At 40.0% G+C, this 23,231-nt stretch overlaps 1 protein-coding gene across 7 annotated transcripts in view; it reads right to left on the bottom strand.

The window, feature by feature from the left end:
• cdc42bpab (CDC42 binding protein kinase alpha (DMPK-like) b) overlaps positions 1–23,231 on the bottom strand; it is an 82,672-nt gene that overhangs the window by 12,492 nt on the left and 46,949 nt on the right. For 3 of the 7 annotated variants that reach the window (XM_044170399.1, XM_044170398.1, XM_044170401.1), the window contains exons 6-28: positions 18,747–18,840; positions 16,906–17,106; positions 16,370–16,508; positions 15,448–15,557; positions 15,215–15,294; positions 14,156–14,334; positions 13,724–13,846; positions 13,485–13,618; positions 12,778–12,899; positions 12,373–12,493; positions 11,695–11,805; positions 11,293–11,540; positions 9,680–9,785; positions 6,636–6,760; positions 5,463–5,568; positions 4,940–5,088; positions 4,704–4,795; positions 4,034–4,110; positions 3,711–3,758; positions 2,369–2,407; positions 1,487–1,606; positions 405–488; positions 194–299 (exon numbers count right to left, since the gene is read on the bottom strand). In XM_044170399.1, the coding sequence (XP_044026334.1) occupies positions 194–299; positions 405–488; positions 1,487–1,606; positions 2,369–2,407; positions 3,711–3,758; positions 4,034–4,110; positions 4,704–4,795; positions 4,940–5,088; positions 5,463–5,568; positions 6,636–6,760; positions 9,680–9,785; positions 11,293–11,540; positions 11,695–11,805; positions 12,373–12,493; positions 12,778–12,899; positions 13,485–13,618; positions 13,724–13,846; positions 14,156–14,334; positions 15,215–15,294; positions 15,448–15,557; positions 16,370–16,508; positions 16,906–17,106; positions 18,747–18,840 (2,714 nt within the window). The remainder of the gene's footprint in view (positions 1–193; positions 300–404; positions 489–1,486; positions 1,607–2,368; positions 2,408–3,710; positions 3,759–4,033; positions 4,111–4,703; positions 4,796–4,939; positions 5,089–5,462; positions 5,569–6,635; positions 6,761–9,679; positions 9,786–11,292; positions 11,541–11,694; positions 11,806–12,372; positions 12,494–12,777; positions 12,900–13,484; positions 13,619–13,723; positions 13,847–14,155; positions 14,335–15,214; positions 15,295–15,447; positions 15,558–16,369; positions 16,509–16,905; positions 17,107–18,746; positions 18,841–23,231) is intronic. The other 4 variants (XM_044170400.1, XM_044170404.1, XM_044170402.1 and 1 more) reach the window with 2 other exon arrangements.

Genomic DNA, 23,231 nt, shown 5'->3' with positions numbered 1-23,231 from the left:
ATCTTTAAGTTCCATGGATTTTGTTTAACTTCAACATGAGAATATATAAATTGGAATCATTAAAGTAAAAAAAATGATACAGGTTTGGGTGTGTTATAGAGGTTCAATGGTGTCTACGGGTTAAATCAGAGTTGGCAGAACACAGATCCCATCTACTGTATTTTCCTTCACCTTCCGCTATTCCTGTCCTTACCTTCACAGGTACAACCTTGACGTATGAGCCCCACCATGAGGGAAGTGCACTGGTTACACTTAGTGGGCGTGTTGAATGACTTCACCACAAACTGATGTGCTTTGGGCTGTGGAGTGCATGAATGGGCAAGAGAGACAAAATCAGTGGTTATAACATAACATGAGGTCTAGTGTGGCAAAGTTGTCCAACAATCAAGTGTGACACGTCTAACCTTAGGTGAGGAGCGTCCAATACTACCGTACCCTCCTGAGCGCATGGTAGGGGTCTGGACTGTACGAGGAGGATGGTCTATCAACTGCATGACAGAACACAAAAACATTACGCAATGAGATAAGTAACTGTATCTTGGCTGTATTTTGACCAATGTATGAGTGACATAAAACTTGGTTAATAGCCAGCTAGGCCAAGGCTTCCCAAGAACAAAAGGCTAAGCTAAGGCATTCTGTGAGTAAGGTCAGAGGTAAAGATGGAGGTGACGAACTTAGAGCTGGCTAAAAATTGAATAAACGCAGTATTTCATATTGGCTGTATAGATTTGCCAACTGAAACTTTGCTAGTTTCACACAGGCTCATATTAGTAGAATAGCAGGTGATGAGCAAGGTGCATATTTTTGTTCACATCCATGAAGTTCTACTAGTTTTAGGATGACTCCATTATTACTTTATTTTTTGAGGAACTTGCAAGTCATATCTGTTTCCAACATGGTTTACAAGCACTTCCATATGATGTGAACACTATTTAAAAAAACAGAACATGAGTCCCAATTAGGACACTTGTATTTACTTGCAGCACCATATTCAACAACAGTCTGAGAGCACACCAAGTTCAATTTAGATTGGAATCTACTGCTGGGATCAATGTTCTACTTCATTTCATTGTACTGCTCACATTTCTCCATAATTGAGTTACTTGCAATTCACAAGGAATGACCTATTTGACAAGCTAACTATTGTGAGTTGCTCTGAGCAAGTAAATTGTCAACTGAATTGGTATAGGGAATATTTGGACCCATTTTATTCTTGTTCCTCGACATACCAGACATACACATGCCATGTTTAGAGAGAGGCTCCTGACCAGGCTTTCTAACTGGTGACAACAGGATGGGAAATTGCATCCAACCCCTATCCAGATTCTACTATAGTATTTCACAAGGGCTGCAATGGTTTTCAACTTAACCAGGTAGCCAACAGCCATTTAAAAGTCCTCTTGTACTCAGAAAATCTTGCTGATAGGATACCAGCCTCTATACAAAAACACGTGAGTTTCCTGCCCAGACTAAGGGATTGTCTGACCTCTATGGGCTCCATATCACTAGCCATGGAGGGTGAACGCGAGCGGGACTTGAGGTGGGACTTAGGGTCATCTTCCCGGGATGGAGTGTTAGAGGGGGTGAAGTTATCCATAGAGTCCACCTGAGGAGAGAGAGGCAAGACGGAGGAGCGGGAGAGGACACAGGGACAAGTAAGAAAGGATAAGTGAGAAAAGACGTGGAAGTATAAGAGAAGAGGATGATGATGGGAGGAAGAAAGGAGGACAAGAAATGGAGAGGAACAAGGGGGTGATGAGGCAGAGGGACAAAGGAAGATGAGAAGAGGAGGGAAGGAGACAGAGGGAAAGAAGTAGTGTTAGTTAAACAAAACAAACCAGAGAACAATATGCAGCATCCATGCTTCAAGAGAAGGGCGGGTGCCATAATACCCAAATGGAAAACAGAATAAACAGACATTGTGGTCAAGATATGTGATCATATCCACTGGACTTTCAAAGCTACAGAGGAAAACGGACCACAACTTTATTGCACCCCACATATTATAACACATGGGAACACATCACAGCCCAATGACCATGCTAATTTGAGACACCGCTAGCATACACCATACACCATGCATGGCCATTCACAAAGCTACACTGAAGAATAAAAAGAAAAAACACACAGACACCAAGGCACAAAGGCACCACACATCCCATGTAATTAAAATATGATAAATCCAGCACATTATCCAACACACTTTGACAACACAAATATCAAAAAAATGTTTTTCAGAACCCCTGCCATGCAATCAGTCACAGTAAACATTCATAGGAAATGCACACACAAATTAAACATCAGCGCGACGAGGACAAGACAGCACATTTAGAAAGGCTCAATGAGATCACAGAGCACAGGTGCTTACACGTCTGCCTTTGCTAGCTGGGCCAATGGATGGCGAGCGCTTCAGTGGCAGGAGAGGCACAGAGTGGCAGAGACACAGAGATGAGTGAATATCAGAAAGTCTGTCTAACAGAGCTGAAAACACATATTTAAAAGACTGAGGGAGAAACATGAAAATGGTAATATAAGCCTGTTTTACATTAGACCAGTGGTTCCCAACCTTTTTTGTTTGATATAGGGTTACCCCTACGACCCTTATAAAAATGGATATTGTTCCAATATTTTTTAATAAAACCATACAGCCATGTATCCTCTTTTAGCTAACTATTTCACCTGTTTATCCCTTACTTTTAGCTATTTCACCTGTTTATCCCTACTACTTCAACCATTTATTGTTACTTTTAGCTAACTATTTCTACTTCTCTGCTTGCTTGCTAACTGGTTTTCATGCACTCTCAATTGTAACACATGGTGCCACAACTGACTCAGGTTGATGGGCAGCTTACTTGTTATTGGAAATTTACTGAGGATCACACCAATTTGTACTTGCACTTGGCTGTTATTTATCTCCGTAACACAAATATGTGGACGTATTTCTTTAATTAAAATCACAATTTCTATATTTTAGTTGAGTTAGTTTAGTTCAGTTGAGTTAATCAGGTGAGCTTTCCACATGCCCCCTGACAACTGCACAAGTGCCACATGGGGTACTTCTGGTACTCCTGGTTGGGAATCACTATATTAGACTACTGTATGTCCACCAGGGTTGAATTAAGGACAGAGGCTGGAGAGGGTGGATGGGTGCAAATGGAAACACATGGTGATGGGAAAGGAGCAGCTGGGAAAAGTCAGTATGGAGCACAGTGACAACTCAAGTTATCTTTCTGGCTAAAAAAACTGATAAACAGAAGATATAAGGGTATATGAAGGATTTAAAAAAAATAGTATTTTGTGATTCTGTTCAGTTCTAGCACTAGAAAGCCAAGGTTCATTCAAATAGCCCACTAGCCTACAAGGACTAACAAGCACTGAATACAAGGGCAGCACACTGCAAAAAATATCAGTCTTAACAAGTATATGCACAAGCAGCAAATTAATTCATATGCACGAGAAGCAAATGAATTAATCTCATTCCATGTATGTTTCCATAAGAAGCATAAGATTTAGATCTTGTTAAAATTACAGGACTGTCATTTTTTGCAGTGATACTGCTCTTCTTCACACACTGATGCACAGGCGCAAACCCACGGACGCAATATGTATACACAGATCTACACTGTCCTTCTCAGCTAGTAAAGTCCTACAGCATAGAGCTATTGTTACGTACACACACATGGACCTCCGCCTAACCAAGAGAAACTTACGTCTTCCCAAAACTCAATTAAAGAAGATGAGGATGAGGAACAAGAGTCCTGATGTACCAGAGGATGAAGCACGGAAACAACCAAAAAGATAAAACAAAAATAAAGATCTTGGAAAATTCATGTGAACAAAAAAAAAAAAAAAACATAAAAGAATGAAGAAAAAGCACAGATATAACTTAATGAACTGCAAATTTATGAGATTTAGAATTTTAAGTTGGTCATGATCATAGATTTCAAATCTTTAATTCCAGATAGATATATGGTTGCTCACATCAGCTTTATTTAAATCAACCCTGTAAAGGTTTTTTTTCTTGAATACTTACATCAAACTGGTCGAGCGCTGAGGTGGGGGCATTGAGAAAAGCCAAGAAGGAATTCTGGGAATCCTGGTGCTTGACACCTTCAGACACAGAACAAATAACACAACTGTGGTTAAGTACGTGATATTAAAACATCAAAGGGTGACTTAAACAAAATGAGTCACAGGACTGTTTCTAAGAAGTGGGGGTGTTTCATATGACCTAAGTAACAATACATTTTCATGTACATAGCACATGATTTTATTTCTGAAATATGGCTGCTGATGCAAAACCTTCCAATTTGGGTCCCTGGTTGCAGTTATCCCTCTTTTGCAGTGATAATCTCACACGAAAAGTTTCACAGTGTCCATTCGACCATCAGCACACAACGTACAGAGAGAAACTGTACATTTAAATAAACTGTATCATTCCATATATTTTGGAAAGAATGCAAACTTGTATTTGAAGTTCTCTAAGATCACTGTGTTTGTGAAATTTATTAATAGCAATGGCAAAAGTGTCTTTTTGTCTGCATCAATTTGCAATAAGCACTTTAGGGGCCAAAGTAGAGATTAAAAATATACATGTTAACACTTGTGTCCCTCAAAATAACTATTACCACTCTATTCGTAGTGCATTTCGGTGACTGACAAGAAAACAGAAAGGTCAGCATGAGATATTTTTACAGTCGTACCCCGTCGTAGCCGCAGCTCCTCTGTCTCTTTCTTCAGCCTGTCGATCTCAGCCAGGAGCTCCTGGTTTTTACTTTCCACATCCTGCAGTTTACTGATGGATCAGAGACAACAATGCATCAAATATTATCCAGAGGTTTCTTAAGAATTCTTTCAGAAATCACTGAAAACATAAATCTAACGGTTTTCAGTGAAAAACCCCCCAAAAAAAAAGAACTAACTGTTTTTGTATCCATACCATTCAGTGGAGATGTTGTTGGCCTTGACCTTGTTCAGTTCATCCTGGATGCTCTGCTTGGCTCTGATCTCAGCGTCCAGGGCCGACTGCAGCTCCAGACGGGCCGACATGTCTAGCTTGGCAAAGCGCCGCATCTTCCACGGCATGTCCTGAAACAGAGGGCGGAAAGTTAGTAAATGAACAACACTGAAAGATGGAGTTCAAAGGAGAAATGAGAAATAGGCACAGAAAGGGAAGAGGAGTGAACTATCAGGCTACTTGTGATAATGCTGATCTATTCCTACAATTACTATAGTTTAGACTTGTTTGTCAATATGACAGAAATCCAAAATGTATGAATGCAAAATAAGACTTCATCATACTTAACATTAATTTAATTATCTTAGAAAAAAAAAAGCAATTTTATTGATTTCACAGTTCATAATCACATAGTATTTGCATCTCAATAATACAGAGCAATTTCATTTGACTCAACAGCATCTACAATAGTTGGAAACAGTGTTTGTATGTGTGTGTATTTCACCGTGGCTCTCGCTCCCAGGCTGGTGTTCCTCAGTCCCTCCAGCTCTTCTGTCATCTTAGTGGCCAGAGCCTGTAGGTAGCCCCGAGCATCCTTCTCATCACTCACCCTGCAGCAAACACACACAAACACACATACTGGCATTACTATACATGCAAAGACCTACTTCCACCCATACCCATAAATACTAAAGGCCTAAAACAGAACCTAAAAACTGTTTTGACTGTATATTAAAGTTATTTCAGCAGAATCCCACATTTATACCACAACAGTTTTTACTTGAGAGCTTTCACAGGTGTATTTCAACCTTACAATAAACAAACACACACATTATGTAAACACTGCCTTTAAGAAAACGTGACACCGTTGTATACTCTGTAGGTGTTGTGACCCCAAAAACACACTTATTATCACTTCCATGTCATTAACTTCTCTCACACACACACAAACAAGTTCAGGCTGCAGGTAGCTCTGGGCACATCACTAATCCCCAACACTCTGCCAGAATAAACATTGCCGGTGTTAAAAGCATAAACTCAAGCTGACCCAAAATTAAATACACATTGACTTTCACACGTGCACACACTTTACACTTTAGTTGTACACAATTTTCATATTCAAACCTCAGAACAAAAAAAAAATAAAAAAGATCCTATTTCCTAGTTCAACAACATCTCCACCAGGGGGCAACACCAATCACTACATTTTCCTAAAAATGCATTCCAGACTCAACATTTGTATGTGCATGTTTGGAATGTGAGAGCGTGCATTGGTATATGTGTTTCTTCGTCTGAATGGATGTATCGTGTGTGTGTGTGTGGGGTATGGGTGCGATGTGAGAACTGCAGGCTTGTCCAACAGAGGGAAGCTGAGCAGCTGGCGAGGTGTCAGCTGCAATGGGAAGTGATCTGAGAGGACGGGAAGGTCAAGTAGCTCTAAGATCTTCAGAGGCATGTGAGAAATGCCGCAGTTATACTGTATGGAGGAACCCAATACACTACTAGACAACATGGGAGTGTGTGTGTGTCTGTGTGCATTTTATGAGACTGAATATAGCAGTCTTTTAGTTTGTGCTGTAGCATCATTGGGAAAGCATATGCCTCAGCAAGTATTGAGGACATTTGAGAAGGCTACTGTGTGCATGTGTGTCTGTGGTTATTTGTGTGTGTGTCTCACCATTGGATGATTTCTGTGATCTGGGCCTCCCAGTGAGCTACACTCTCCTTTTTGTCAGCCAGCTCCCTCATCTCATCCTCCAGCTGCCTGTTGGAGCTGCTCACCTTCTCAAACATGCTGGTCAGCTGAGGGAATAAGCATATACACACAAGCAAAGAAAACAGATCATATTAAACATCATACCAAAAAGCATAGAGTCGTAAAGCTGTCATTAGGAAGTAAGACACTGGCAAATGGATTCATATATATATATATATATATATATATATATATATATATATATATATATATATATATATATATATATATATATATATATATATATATATATATATATATATATATATATTGACACCATGACATTACATTAGAAAACTGTACTACTGTGTAATGAGTCTAACAGGCTACGTTGCTGTGTAACTACAAGCAAAGGTGCTCAGCCTTGAACATGATGACTGGTTCAATATGTAAAATGAAACATTGGATTGTCGAAGGTTATGACAGTTTCTGTGATTCAATTCCCAGATGCTTAACCACACTCGACTACACTAAGGAGGTGTGTGGACACACACACACACACACACACACACACACACACACACACACACCTACACACCTACACAGACCCAAGGAGGGTGATTAATCTCAAAAAGATTTCCTGAATGAGAGGTGTGTGAAGACGTAACCACGGTGACATCATTACAAGTCTCAAACTGCTCTATTATTTGCTTAAATACCTCACTTTGTGGGCACATTTTTGGTGTCTTGCAACTGTCAAGACGTGAGATGTAACATGAAAGCGAGGACAGTAATTTTATATTGTTTTGCAATTGCTTTCCAATCCTGGAGCTGGTTGCCAACAAATGTTTGTCTGAGAGGACAGGCAAGGTCATAAAATAATGTCAGTGTTGTGGAAAAGGCTTCGAGCCGCTGAAATAAACACAAACATGGGATAAAATAAATATTGTCTTTTTTGGCATGTACTGTAACGCTTTGGATAAGGGCCCACTATATGACATATGCTTTATTTTGTAATGGACTCAGTGATGAAATGACTCCATAGATGACAAAATGTAGGTGTTAACAGCAGTCTAGGGCGCTAATAGGAACACAGACACCACACCTCATCGCAAACAAATTGTACAATATGGTTTGAAATATATAAAATCACTCAAGGTGGATTTGATTTATGTCTGCTGACATTTTAACAACAATAGAAACCTCTCTAGCACAGTAAACCAAGAGCCTCTTTTTTAAGTATTCAGTTTTAGACAAGTTTGACTTATATCAAAATTACAAGCTAGTCAGTGGATCATGTTTCACAATTATGCTACCAATCCCAGATGTGCTGTAGCAGTTATAATGCTTACAGTTCTAACACCACACAGATGTCTGCACAGGCTTGGAAATGACCATCAGACACCAGGAAAATCCTAGTAAATCATGGCTGTAACTATTAAGCTAGCCTACTTAACAGCTGCCTCAGAGGTCATTATAGAGGCCATTGTCCAGGTGTACGCCTCAGTTTTAACACCAGACAGTGTAACATCACTTCTAATGGAGTGTATTACCTTATTTATCTCAGCGACTGTCACGTCCCCTTGACTACCTCCCATTTTAGTCATGGACCCCTTTTGGCATCTGAATTCAGCACTGACAACTGTAGTAATATTTTTCAGGTCAGGTTCCCGAATTCAACTACTGACACTGCTAAATTTGATATGTGTACGTCTGCTTATTTTCAAAGGCAGGACTGTGAAATTCTTCTTTTTACTCTTGGGTGAAATGTTTGTGAATGGAAAATGCCTCCAAATGGAGCAGAACATGTAGCCTTATTCGGGGGCATCAGTTATGCAAATGATCACATCTCACAAACAGACATCTCATTAACTGGTGGCATTCATCGATTTAATACAAGCAATTTCCCACAAGTTTGTGAAGTTAAGAGGGTTTGGTGAATCCGAATTGAAAGAATTGGACAAACAAGCCTTACAGAAAAAAGTGATTTAGGAGAAGAATAAATACAAATTTTTTTTGCAAGAGGCACGAATCTGAAGCTCCTGTTCACTTCTAAACATGCAGTAAAATAGCTCAAGTCGACAATGGACAAGTTTCCCATGTCTGGCTGAACTACTGTTAGCAGAGCTTGTCTTTCAGCAATTACTACCCCACACTCATCACCAATTTGAGCTTGTCAACAGTGAAAATTAAACTTCAGAGGTTTGCCTGCTAACTCCCCTTTCCCGAAAACACACACACAAAAAAGATGGAGTGGCTTGATTTTGCTACAAAGCAAACAGTGTTGAAATTCGGTGCATCCTTTGAAAGATGAGACTAGTCAAACAATAATATTTTCACACACTACAAATGTATTGAAGAACTATTTTGTGCAAAGACTAGCATACAGACAGATCTAATCCGTCCTGAGTGCTTTAGCTTTGAAAAATATAATTTTTCACTATGTGAAATAACAGAATAATACATTACATAACTACAATGACGTGCTATCATTACAGTGGCACCCACATCCATATTATCTCTATTTCATCAAGATATTTTCTATTTTATCAGTTGCAGACTTTAAAAATAACATTTTATTCCATATGTCAAAATGCCTCCCACTTCTAAGACATTGTTTAAATTAGGAGCCTTTTTGAACTTCCAAGAGCCGATTCCAAAGTCAATAGAGCGTAATCCAGAGACTCATTCCATCTGACTGTGTAGGAGGCTACAGGGTGTTTTTAATGGGGATATTGAACAGTGATTTCTTTGGCATAGCTGGGAAAGAGGGGGTGGAGGGAGGAATGTGATGACAGAGTCTGGGCTGGCCGAGTAGGGTTACCTGGGGTAAGGGAATAGTGTTTTTTTGTGTGTGTGTTTTAGAGAGATAAACAGATCACTAAAAAGCGGAGAAAGCAAGACAGAAAAATACAAAGAGTGACCACGACTGAGAAAAAGCAAGAGAAACCTGACTTGTTTAAAACTTGAGTGTTTTCCGAGTGATTTTTGCTTTTATTTTGCGTATATGGGAACAAATATTTTACCTTATCCAGTTCACTGGACAACTTCTTATTTTCTTCAGTAAGCAGGACTCTCTCCCTCTCGTACTTCTCCTTGTACTCGGTCTCAAACTCTTCCCGCTCACTTTGGCTGAAGGAAACATACACAGATTGTTAAATGTGTGACATTGTATAAACTTACATTTATTTCCTAACCATAATTCACAGCTGTAAATCCAATCTTGACTCTTGGCTTTGTCATTTCAGCATGGATACTAACTCAATTTTTCAAAAACAGGACTTTATTCAGAGATTTTGGTTTTTTGGAATGGGTTTCTGCCATCCAGCCTTTGAACAGTCACTCTACTGTACTTTAAACTAGCATACTAGGTAATTGAATGTTGTGGTTTTATGACAACGTAAGTATAAACAAATCAAAAATATGTTGAAAATGTTGACCAAGCTCACAGTCAACCTTCCTCAAAATGCCTCATCTATCCTCCTACCTTTGTTCGTGTGTGGGCCTTAGACTCCACACATTTCCTCAAAACCTAAATCAAAGGCTTGGTACTAAGACCAGGTACACATTATTCAGCCCAAACACATTAATGCAGTTAGAATCTGATACAGCGGTGTGCTCAAAAATGAATTAGAAAGTAGTGAGAATAATATGTCAGTAACACCCGACAGGAAGGTTAGGCTACAGGGTACAAAAACAAAGCTCTAAAGCTTTCTCCTCAAAAACAAGATTTTATTAAAATTTGATTAAACCAGCAGTTCTCAAAGCGGGATCAGGTGCCCCGGAGTACCTACCAGGGGGTCTGCAGCAGAAAAATAAGTTAGTTCTTTTCATTTCTTGGTATTTAATTTAGAGTTGGCACATTTTGACAGAATTATTTTTTTTAACTAATTCAACCATTTTCACCCTCACTTTACTATTCAAAACTACAGTATAAGTCTTACAACTTCAAGTCACAATAAGTGAGTAAAAGAACTATTTATCATCTCACTGTTACTGCCTCGCTTGGATATTTGCTGTCAACTTCAATTTTATGGCTCAGGAATGTGACCAACTGAGGTAAACATCAACAGCCCTCATTCAAGCATTAAAAAAGAGTACTATTTTAGAAGAAATGGCAATAAGATCATTTTTACCAGCAACCATCTCATAAGGTTAAGTAAAGGAGTTCTCTGAAATGGTAGATTTCACCAATGGATTAAAACTCTTGATATTCATACATCTCCTGTGAAATAGGGGTCAATATGGAGGGATGAAAATACTTGAGAACCCCTGGAAGGAGGTTACCTGCATAAGGGGATTATCTCTGGCTGGGTTAGGGGCAACATAACAATTAAATTCTAATAATGTTAGATTAACTATTCAAAATAAACAGCACTTCACAGTTACTACACATTTATAACAGACAGAGCTATTTTTAATATAACTAATTACCTCATGCAATCATCACTGGAAAAGACAATGAAGACAAAAATAATATCATGACTGCCAGGATATTGGACATACACAGTGCAGCAACACCACTAACTCCACTACATCTGCAGTGCACCAACAATACAGAAGTAAAAAAAAAAAAAAAAATTTTCTTGATCAGATGAGAAAAAGAAAAATGAAACAAGAAGAAAAACGGATGAAATACCTCTCACGCCGAGTCTTGTCCAGCTTGTCTTTGAGCATCAGGATCTCTTTCTGCAGGGCGAGGTGTTGGCTCTCAGCATCCCGCAGCTCCTTGCGCAGGGCCTTCAGCTCGGTGCTGTGCTGCGCTTCCCTGCGTGCCAACTCCTCCTCGTACAGGAGCGTTTTCTTCTCCAGGTCTCCCCGCAGGCGTCCCACCTCCTGGGTCTGGTCTGCTGAGGCCGGGCCGGCAGAGGAACCGGCCTGCTTCAACTGGGTGGTGGGAATATGGAGAAAAGTGCGGTTGGTGAGGTTGAGTGGCAGAGATGAGGATTAGTAAAGTATGGAGAAAGGAGTGTGAAAGGGACCAATAAGACTCTTTATATCAGTAAGTTAATGTTCAGCTGTGTGTGTTAGGCACTCTTACCTTAAGCCCTTCCAACTCCTCCTCCAGCTGTCGGCTATACTGTTCATTACGCTCTCTCAGCTTCCTCTCTTTCTGAGCCTCTGCTGCCTGCTCCTCCGCCTGCGCCTCCATCTGATGATGGATACACACATAAACTCCAGTGATTGGATGCAAGCATAGATCATACACCATTTTCCCCCTCATGCATTCAACTCATCTTTTTTATACACGTAATACAATCATAAGCTATAAAAAAAAAAACATATTCAAAACATGCACAAGCTAAACATTTAAACCACACCTAACAACTGCACCAATACACAAGAAAAAGAACTGTCACTCCAACATTTAAAACACATATAAAAATAAATATATACTTTGTGGCCTTATTCCAGTGTATTGTGCTGTGTATCAAACTATGGAAATTATTATGTACTACATTACTCTAAACTGATGAAAATCTTCCCAAATAAAGTCTGCAATATTCTTGCAAGGGTGAAGAAACACATTATACACTGAAATACAGCCACTGCAACACTGTTTCTAATCTATTGTATGAATATTCATGGAATCTATAAATATTTCTAGAAAGGTGATCTGAGTACAATACACAGACAGCAATAGAAGCTTGAATTGTGCACCAACCAGTGAATGGAGACAGAACAGGGTGTGCTAGCAACCACTGGGAGACTACTCTACCTCCTTCTTGGCCCTCTCGGCCTTTCGCACCTCAAGGCGGAGAGCCTCAACCTTCTGACTCTGGCTCTCCATTTCCTCCTCCTTGTCGCGCAACTGGCGAGCCAGGCGCTGCTTCGCCGACCTGGGTTAAAAGTTCACAACAGGGGTGTTAAGTGTTACAGGAGAGTAAAAAAAAAACATAAATAAGGGAAAACACTGACATGGCCTTCAGCACAAATATCACCTATTATTACAATTTGTGCAGACAAATCCATATATTACACTAAAGGTGTGATACATTGTCAGTACACTAATAAACTAACCAACATTAGCATTAAAAATGCTCAACAGGAAGCTGTGATTGTAAGGAAACTAGGAAGTGTAGGTGTCTTGGTTTTGAGAGATGGTCTAGAGCAGTGATCCTACCTGAGGTCTGTGAGTCTCTCATTAAGCTCAGAAAACTCCTGCATGGCCAGTTTTCTCTGGCTGTGGGCTTCCTTCAGCTCTTTCGACTGAGACTTCAGCTTCTCATTGGCCTCCACAACATCCTGGCCAGAAAAGGGAGAGTGTAGACCAATATTAAGATTCTCACAGTGACTTAAAGGAAAATTCATTTCAATATAAGCAAGGGGTTTATTTGACTTTTTTGACAAAATCAAAGCGTAATCTGGTTGCTGTATGGTGTGCAAGGCCACCCTTCTTATTTGAACATTGTATGGTTTTGTAGGCTCATGATCGCCAATGGCAAATAAATGTGTCTCTTTCCGTTTCCACTAACACATCTTCCATTGTGAAGAAAAATGTCTAAGATATGGTAACTTTTTCAAATCAACAGAGACGATAAAAATGTTTGTACTGTAATAAACATATTGTAACCGGCACACCTATTCATGTAGCTTCACACATTCAAACACAAACTTTCATTTTTTGATATACGGCTAACAAAGTAAAAAATACTGCTGTAGTATTTTTTGAAGCATTGTTGTTCCTCAAGACCAAGTGCAAAATTTTTGTTACTATAGGTAGTATTCCTACATTGTGGGCACAACATCTAAATTAATATAAAGAAAATACAAATCCATACACAGACACACATGCACACACACAGAATCCTCATACAATACTGGTTGTACCTTGTGCAGGTCATCCCTCTCCTGTGCAACGCTCTTCATCTGTTTCTCCAGAATCTTGATGTGTTTAGATGAGTCCTCCAGGTCCCTGCGGGCCAACGTCACGTCCTCTAGTTGCTTCTCAAGTTGGCCTGAGTCTGACGCGCAAACACACACACACACACACAAAGGTTTAAGATTTAATAAAATGTTAGTAAAGTACTACTGAGCTGAACTAAATATGAACAAAAAACTATCCTGACCAGCGATCTGCTTCTTGAGGATGTCAATCTCGCTCTTCAGACTTCTGATCTCCACCTCCTTGTTAGCGCTGAGAGGGCCCTCGCCTGTTGCGTGCTGCAGGGCCTGCACTGTCTGAGTCGACTCTGCAAGAGGTCATGTCGGAGGCATTATTGTGCTTTGTTTTGCTTTTTTTTTTTTTAAATATGGTAATTATATTTAGATGTACAAAAAAAAAAAAAAAAACTCAACCCTGGACTTCTGCATTTTGTCATGCATTCTAGCTAGACCACTGAATGTACAGTACGTGTGGGTATATTTATGTCTTTTAACAGATGTACAATGAATGTACTAATGTGTCTCCTCTCTCTCTCAGCCTCAAATTGCAATGTGGCTGAGTGCATATGTGATTTCACACATGCTCACAACCTAGCAGACTCTTTCGTCAGCCTAACCTTGCAGTTTGCGGCTCAGCTCTAGTTTCTCCTGCTCCAGGCGGCGGATCCTCCTCTCGTAAGCCTCGGTGGCCAGGCTGTCCTCAAGGCTGCGCTGGACATCCAGGTCCACCTGGTCCTGACCTGCCTTACCAGGCTGCACTGCCAGCTGTCGCAGGCAACCCCGGTCAGACAGTGTACTACAGGGGAGTAGGATGGGAAAAAAGTTAAGTAGTGAAGAGAAAGGTGTAGGAGGCATGAGAACAGTAACAGTAAGAATCAGTGATAAAAAGAGTGAGGAAAGTGGATAAAAATGGCAAAGAGGTTGCGTTATAAGGCAAGAAAAAGCCATTTACACTCAATATGAAAGTGTTTGGTTAAAGGAGAGAAAGAAGCCAAAAGGAAATGACAGAGAAACAGCAGGGGAGGGGAAACAGGAAAGAGATGTCAACGACAGAGACAGCGATGAGTTGAAAGATGAGAGGATGCTGAGTCATGGAAGAAGGGGGGAGAAGGAGGGTGGAGAAGGAATGACAGTGACATAAAGGAAGATGGGGAGTGCGAGAGAGAGAGAGAGAGAGAGGGAGACAGAGGGGAAAGAAAGAAAGAGTGGAAAAGGCCATAATCACTGAGTCTTGAAGAGATAAGAAAGTAAGTGGTGGATTTGTTGCTTTCTCACGGGTAGCCTTCAGTGTGAAGATCTACAGCAAGTCATGAACATCACCTTATTAGGGCGGGAATCTAATTTAATACTCCTTCTATAGATGGAGAGATAAGAATGCTATGCAGTGAGAAGGCTTGTTTGGGAAATTTCTCCATGCATAATGACTAATTACAAATTTAGCCAGATAAGGTCATGGTGCCACACTTTTAAAAAAGGTGAAAATGGATAACAATCATCTTAATTTTGCTAACTGGAAAAATACTGGAGGAAAATAGTGCCTTCACTTAATTTCATCCACTTCCATTCACCTGTCCACTAAAGATCCACTAATCACAATCATAATAATGAGTGTCCAAAAAAAGACACAAAATTACCAAATTTAGGCAGTGGTTAAAAATAATCTTTTATCTACTTACCATTTACTTGTGTAGGTGAAACCCACAAAGGGCAGGTGGTGCCCCGAGAAGGCAGTGTGAGAGGGAGGGGGCATGGTCTCCTGAAAAATGATTTAAAAAAACATGACAAAGAACTGAGATTTTTCACATCTAATACACGCAATAATACAAATATGAATACATTCATAGGTACACAACAATGTGAGGGTACGGTGTTTGTCTTAAGTCTGTTGATCCCTAAACAACCCCCTTACCGAGTTCTTTAGGCAGTCATCATCCACATCAAAGTTGGAGGTATCTGTAGGACTGCTGACCTCTGGGATGTAGGGGGCCTCACACGTAAGAACATTTTCCCAATCAATGCCTGAGCACAAGAGAGGTTGCACTTAGAAGAACACAGCATGATCCATGATTCCTCTATTAATAAGCATACAATAGAGGCACAAATCTATGATCTCTGGGTAGCTGAAATGCCAATTATTGATACTGTATTCATTGATTAAACATGCTTAGAGATATACTGTAAAGTCAATCTATTTATCTATGAAGTTTAACTTATTTATGTTTTTCATCTTCTGTTAAAAAGGCGTGCTAGCACTGTCATTCTTCAATATACTACAATATATGCAGTGTATAATGTTTAGGTTTAGTTTACTTTCATTTATTTATTTGCACAAATAACAAGACACAAAAACATAATGCATTAAAAGAGTAAAAAGGATTGTGCTGGTGAGATTTAAAAAGTCATCTCACCAAAAAAAAGGGGGGGGGGGCAACAACATCTAAAACATAAAATGTATTAATTAAGAAAAAAACATGAGCACAACATACAGAAAAAAGACTAAAATAGAAAACAAATTAAATTAGAATAACCAATAATTATGTGTGCCAACAATAAAATATCCACAAGGCACATACATATGTCAATTGCTAATAATAAGCATATCATACTATACAACTGCTAGTAGTAAGGATACTAGGAGAAAGAAGGCCACAATTGAATTAGTTTGATAACTAAATTTGTATGAAAATAATCTATTAAATGAAAGAGGTACCAAATCAAGCTGATCCAACCAACCGGAAGATAAAAATACATGTGAAATATATATGTATATTTGAAATATAAAGAGCGTTCAAATCACAGAAGACATATGTGACGTAAGACTCAGTCTGTACCAGTGAAGAAGGGGTGGTGCTTGAAGTCCTCAATGCCGTTCTGGCCCAGTCGGTGCTCTCGACTGCAAATGAGCCGACGAATCAGATCCTTTGCATCCTCCGACACGTCTGTTATCTGCTGCGGAAACTGGAACCGCTCCTGTGCAAAACGTGATGGTATGCATTAGAGGCAACTGAGATTTGAGATGGTGAATTTCAACTTTTCACTTTTCAAAAACACAGATTAAATTCCCAAATAGAACACAATGTTTCAATCAGCTGCAAACTTACGGTGCTTCTGATTTCTGTTACAGCATGCTTCTTTGTACATACTCCAATTACAGTAGTCCCATATACACATATGCACCCATTACGCTCAATCTAATAATCTTGTTTTTTAGCCTTCAAATCCTCTATACAGTGTGCCTATATCCGTGCATCGTCACCGGCACATTTTCTATTTCCACTCTGTTTCTACTACAGCATTGATATTTCTAAGTATTGTATTGAAATGTGATTTACACATACAGAGAAGCAGCCAAACTCTATAAGCTCACCTTGTGGTTCATGATTTTCCCATAGGTTTCCACCAGGGACTCTGCATAGAAAGGAGTCTCGCCGTACAGCATTTCATACATGCAGACACCCAGGGACCACCAGTCGCACTCGGGTCCATACTTTCCTTTCCCGTCCTCCATAGCCTGGAGGATTTCTGGCGAGATGTAGTCTGGAGTCCCCACCGCCACGGAGGACTGGACCTAGCAGAGGGACAAAACAAAAGTCAACAACTGATCCCAAAGAATCTTTAAAATGTCACATATGAGACAAAGTCTCACATAAAAAGAAGCACAGCGCTTAAGTATTCAAATTCAGCCTGCATGCTAATGAAAGCAATGATGATGTTATAAAGAGTACCGTCTAGACCTGCTCTATAGGAAAAGTGCAATGAGATAACTTAGTTTTGAAATGACGCTATATAAATAAAATTGAACTGAATGATGATGAGTAACAGGCTGAAGTCTTGGAAACATGTGAGATGAATACCCCCGCTCCAGCAACAGCAAACAACCAAACAAAGAGCATATTGAACTTTCAGACCCCCACTACAGGATGAATTCCCTTGTCTACACAGTTGTTGGAGCTCTGTTTTAACTTATTTCCAAGCAATTTTGAGATTCTGAATTAAAATCAAAGCAGTAAATTCAGGGTCTTTCCTGGCTCAGAATGGGCCTTTGGGGGTTGACTACGCACGATAGTAAGCATGATCGGTCCACGTGCAGTAATGGCAGGAGTCTGGTGTTACCTTATTTGACAGAAATCTTTGCATTTCCTGTTATTTCTGACCATTTCATAAACAAAAATGCAGGACTGCACAAAGCACAAATAAACACGGTCACACCTCCGCACAACCCTGAGGGAAGGAGCCATATTGTCGGATTTTGTGTGAATGCAGCCGAAGCCAGGCTTCATCCTGTCTGCTGTGTCTGCTCTGTGCGTGTAGCTCAGCCCCGCCCTCAGTCAAACAGACACAGACCTGCAGCTCTTTATACATCCATGACACAGACAGAGAGCAGAGGAGAGAGGCGGAGGCTTATCCAGCGCCAGCCACATGTGTAAAATAAAGAGGCTGTGGATGAGAGGGGAGTTGACTGCTGGAAGTCAAAGATGTTGTATTTTAGTTTATGTGCTGCATGTTCAACACTTGTTTGATAAATTGCTATTGAACACATTCAGAGAGGCTTTGAATTGCTATTTCTATTTTCAATTCTTATCATTTTGGCACTGGTGATTATCCTTTGGCGCTGGCTAAAACCTTTGGAGGGGCGCCAAAAATTCCTCTATGCAAGAAAACCCCCTGAAATTAGTAAGTTTCATAATGCAAAAAATGAATTTTCAGAATTTTTTTTGTCATGATTATGTGCCAAAAGTTCCACAGTGGAAGAGAAAAAGCAGATGTTAGAATTCGGATCCATCACATGTTGGCATCTTCTCTCTGTATTATTCAGGAAGTTGAAATACACTCTTATCATGATTCAAAGGTTCAATCTAGACGTTTTGGTCTAAGACGACGTTCCAAGAACTGTCCAACAAGCCCTAAATTTATTTTTTCTAATGGTCATTTAACCTCATCACTATATTAACATTGGAGAAACAAACTCAGGCACTTCTTTGATCATCTATATCATCCTGTCATTTTTCTTTTACATAACACCTGAGGGGAATGTTTTCTTTTTTTGCTAGGAGAATTGTCTGAATCATAAAGTGCAGGCACAGCCAAGCCGCTGAACCACACACTCCTCCTGGGAGACCCCTGGGGGTTTACAAGGAGGTCAGTAAAGCTCTGGTATGTTTGCTTTGGACCGGAGGAGGCATCAGCAGCAGTGTGGTAAAAACTTACCGTCCCGTCCTCCATGAGTTTGAGGCAGGAGCCGAAGTCAGCCAGGCGGATGTGGCCGTTCATATCCAACAGAATGTTGTCGGGCTTAATGTCCCTGAAAAAAGACGGAGGAAAAAAGGCAAGGGGGGTGGAGGGTGGTGGGGAGAAAAAGAAGGAAAAGACAAATTGAACAAGCGATTCCTCAGAGTAGAATGAAGAAGATGAAGAAAACAAGACATTCTTCCAAACAAAACAATACCTATAGGACTTTCAAAACCCACTCATCAGCCTGATCTCACATTACGGTGCAACCATCAATTATCATCTAATTAACTTACATAACCCGGGCCTTAACTTGCTTGTAAACATAGTGTGTAATAATTTATATATATATTTGTGTTTCAATTAAGTGTAATTTCCCCCTGCTCATTTATCAGCAGCGTGACAACTCTAAATTGACCAAAAGAAAGAATAAACACTGGAAATAGTTGGACTTGTGTTGTGGGAATTAGCTGTACAGAAAGTGCTTGTGTGTGTGTGTGTGTGTGTGTGTGTGTGTGTGTGTGAGTGACATGGCTTTTAAAAACACACACAAACATGCACTCTGTTTGAGGAAATATGCAACGCACAAACACACTCCCACTCACAAAAAAAGACCCTGTGTCCTAAACGGACACACTCCCCTATTCACTTTTCCAACAGTTTGTGTTTGTCAACAGAGACAGACTGGGTGGGGGGTTACTGACATCACATTCTTTCACAGATATGTGCACGGTGGCCACTGTAGAATTTCTTCTCAACCTGCATCTGTTCTGTATTACTGCTGCTGATGATATGTTTATAATATAGATACAGACTGTGGCTTGATTCCAGTTGGCCGGCTTCATTGCTACACAGAGTTTTCTGTCTACCAGCTACACCGGCTGGACCATCTCAATATTTATCAGCTACTTTCACTATTTAATCAGCAAACTATGGTTTTAGAGTGGAACTGGGTCATCAGAATGGCTGGAGAACCTACAAACCAAATGTGGCAGCATTTGCTTTGTGGCCAGTAGGGCTGCAACTAACGGTTATTTTCCTTATCAATTAATCGTTTGGTTTATAAAATGTCATAAGAAAGTGAAAATTGCTGATCACAAAGCGACATCATCAAATGTCTTATTTTGTCCCACTCACAGTCCAACACCCAAAGATATTCAGTTAACTATCACATAAAACAGAGAAAACTGCAGACTATTGTTCTGACGATCGACTAATTGATTCATTGACTAATCGTTGCAGCTCTAGTGGCCAGTGATGGTTTCTTTTCCATGTCCTACAACCTCTACATAGGGAATATTTTCAAGATAGATTTGTCCAGGACGTAGCTCTGTGCAAGTTTTGCATTATTTGCAACTTTATGAAACATTTGTCTACTTCCTGTAATTTACCAAAGCCATGGTAACTTCAACTTCTAGGTCCCCACAAACTATTAGGAATTTATCCTAAAGGGAATACGGTGCAGGAGATCTTCCAGTATGTTTAATAGTTGGTCACAGACAGGTGGTTTGTGTTGGGCTGCCAGTGCTATTGTCTTACATGGCAGTCTAAGAGTGCTAATGTAGACCCCTGGCCTGGATCTGTGTCCATGGTGGGTGATTCTCAGCTTGCACTTCTTGAGTAGTTCCAGAAACAATAACTCCTTTGCTTCGTGTTTCATCTGTGACCTTCTGGTCTCAGTTTTAATATTTTGAATTATGCATGTATTTGGTTGAAATCCACATTATAATAATCGTAAAAACATACTAAATAACCCCAATGATTGCTGGCTTGGACTGGCATGAAACGGACATGTCACTGTATCCCACCATCATGGCTAAATATAGCCTCTGTCCTTGTCTGACCATTCCACTGATTCCCCTTGAGGGCAGACCCTGTCGAGCCCTGTGTCTGAGACCCTCTTATCAACACACTGAACCACGAAACAGCTCACATGGTACACATGGTATGGAGGGCACATTAAAGCTCTTTCGAAGAGTGTCAAAAGCACACATAAACACAGTACATGCAGAAACACACAAATGACACGAGAGAATGATGTTTAACTCATATGGGAGTTTAAACAGACACTCAGACTTGATGGCACAGGTGACAGAACTGAGCTGGTGCTATTTCTGGGGCAGTAATGTGAGCAAGGCCCTGCTTAAAATAATAAACCTGATGTCCAACACAAGCACACATGCCCACACTCCCTACCCCTAACTCATGCACAAACGCACCAATAGCATACTAATACCGATACTAATACTAATACTAATAAGAAGAGGATGAGTATATAGAATAAAACACAACAAGGAAATAAAACAACAACTTCTAAGCTCAATACTCCACAGCCTCCTACCTTTGCTAATGACAATGTTTCAGACTTGCACTATTAAGCCATTACAGGGTGCATTTTTAGATTTGACTTCAAACAGACCTCAAGCAAGAGCTGTATCTAATAAAAGTTACACTGAGGTCAGAAATAAATTCCAGTAAACAATATCCAAAGTGATAACGTTGCCTGGCAAAATAATCCATTTTTGCCAGATAACAAAACTAGTAGTAGAAGCTAATCAGTTAAAGCTCATGAAATTCCCACATTCCACTTCAAATTTCCCTTAAATTCTTCTTAACTGCTCAATAGATACATTAAATTATTGCCCAAGCCTGAGAGATTTTATTCTTTTAAAAGTGAGCAAACATAAATTGGCTTTGAAGACGCCTTTGATGTTTCTGTCTTCAGCTAGAGATCTCTTCAAAGCCAAATGTGAAGCCCCTGTCATTTTCCAGTAGTGTTAATAGCCCCATCTCATGGGGCTGGAGCAGGGGGTGGGCTAGCTATCTCTCTCTGCTTCAGATATGCCACTGAATTACCAACCTATAAAACCACTGATTAAAGTAATATATGCACATATGGGACTTGTATAGACACATGAAAGTCAGGCTCCAAAACGTATATATATAATGGCACGCTTGCTTTTACCAAATCACTGTTTGCATTGTGGGTTACTTAGAAGTCTTTTTTAAAGATCTTGACTCTGCTCACAGATGAGTTCCAGATTGGACATCACTTTCCAAAGTGGATCGTGCATATAGCATTTTGGATGGAAACCACATACTGTACCCAAGTGCATACATTCACACAATCAATCTGGAGTAACATGAACTTGGCAGGCACAAACACACAAAAAACTGACACGATGTATACACAAGGTCACTATCAAATAGATAGAGGAAACTTGGAGATAGGGGATTAAGATGTCTCTGATAAAATTTTAATGTCTCTTAAGAGGACATTTATCTTGGACTCTACACTGCTCTGTTATATCTGAACCATCACCTTATCTTTAACAACTCGAAACCTAGATATGATGAAAGACTTGAGCAAGAGGACACAAACTTGGGCATAATCACTGGGGAAAAATGTGTGGCTTTTGGCTTGCAATTGTATGTTATGAACAGAACATTTGGAACATTTTTAACCTTTAGAAGAGCTATCAATTCTGTTTCATTAAATGTGAACAGCGATAACTTAAAGGTGCCCTGTGAAGTTTTATCCACTAGTAGCGCTATGCAGCAATGTTTTTATGAGTGGGTCTCTGTTTTGTTGTTCTTGTGAATGTGCATGAGGACAACTATGCACACGCAGGAGCAGTCTGATGACGTGATACACTTTCATGCCACTGGTTTCGCACTATTCCTCTGACCTATAGGTGGCGGTAATGTACCAAGAAACACAGTAATACACCAGCAAAGGCAGGGAGAAGAAGACTGCCAGCAAGTAAGCATGGATGTAAACACTGCAAGTTTCTAAATTTTCAACGAATCGGCTTTGCAAATGTTTTATGAGGAAGGAAATGCATTCAACACATTTGTTATTCCTCAAGGATACATACATTGCCTTTTGGTGAGAAACACTGAACGTAAACAAAAACTTTGTTGACAAGAAAACTCCACCGGGGGCCTTTAAACGGCAAATCTGTAGGGTAATGGCCAGCAATCAAAGTTCAAAGGTCTTGATGAACATCATCCTTTAAATAGGGAGTAAGGTATCTATCTTATACTAAAATAAACACAGACAACTAGACTAGACCATCTCAAGTTTTACCATTTGCAAGAAACCTACCTAAGTACAATTCAATAATAAGTTTAACTTTCACAGCAGCAGTCAAACATGACCGTGTCACATTCTTCAGATGGTGGATATAATTTTTAAGTTGAACTTGAATAAATTTGTATCCACTTCACACAGGATTGTGTGATCACTAGTGTGGCTATCTATTACCGTTACAGGCACACAACCTCTGCACACAGAACCTGGAATACCTTGACGGGAAGTGTAGACCTTACAAATCACGAATGACCCCCATAACACTTGGACTAGACTGTTAGCGTGTGGCACTGTTGGTGTATGTGTGTATGTATATACACAGGTGCTTCAATTGCTGGAAGGCCTTAATCTGCTCCAGAGACTTCTGGTCT

This window comes from Siniperca chuatsi, linkage group LG16, assembly GCF_020085105.1.
Source record: "Siniperca chuatsi isolate FFG_IHB_CAS linkage group LG16, ASM2008510v1, whole genome shotgun sequence".
Classification (NCBI taxonomy): domain Eukaryota; kingdom Metazoa; phylum Chordata; class Actinopteri; order Centrarchiformes; family Sinipercidae; genus Siniperca; species Siniperca chuatsi.
Note: the sequence above shows the minus strand (reverse complement) of the source record. Positions and strands in the feature narration are given on the sequence as shown.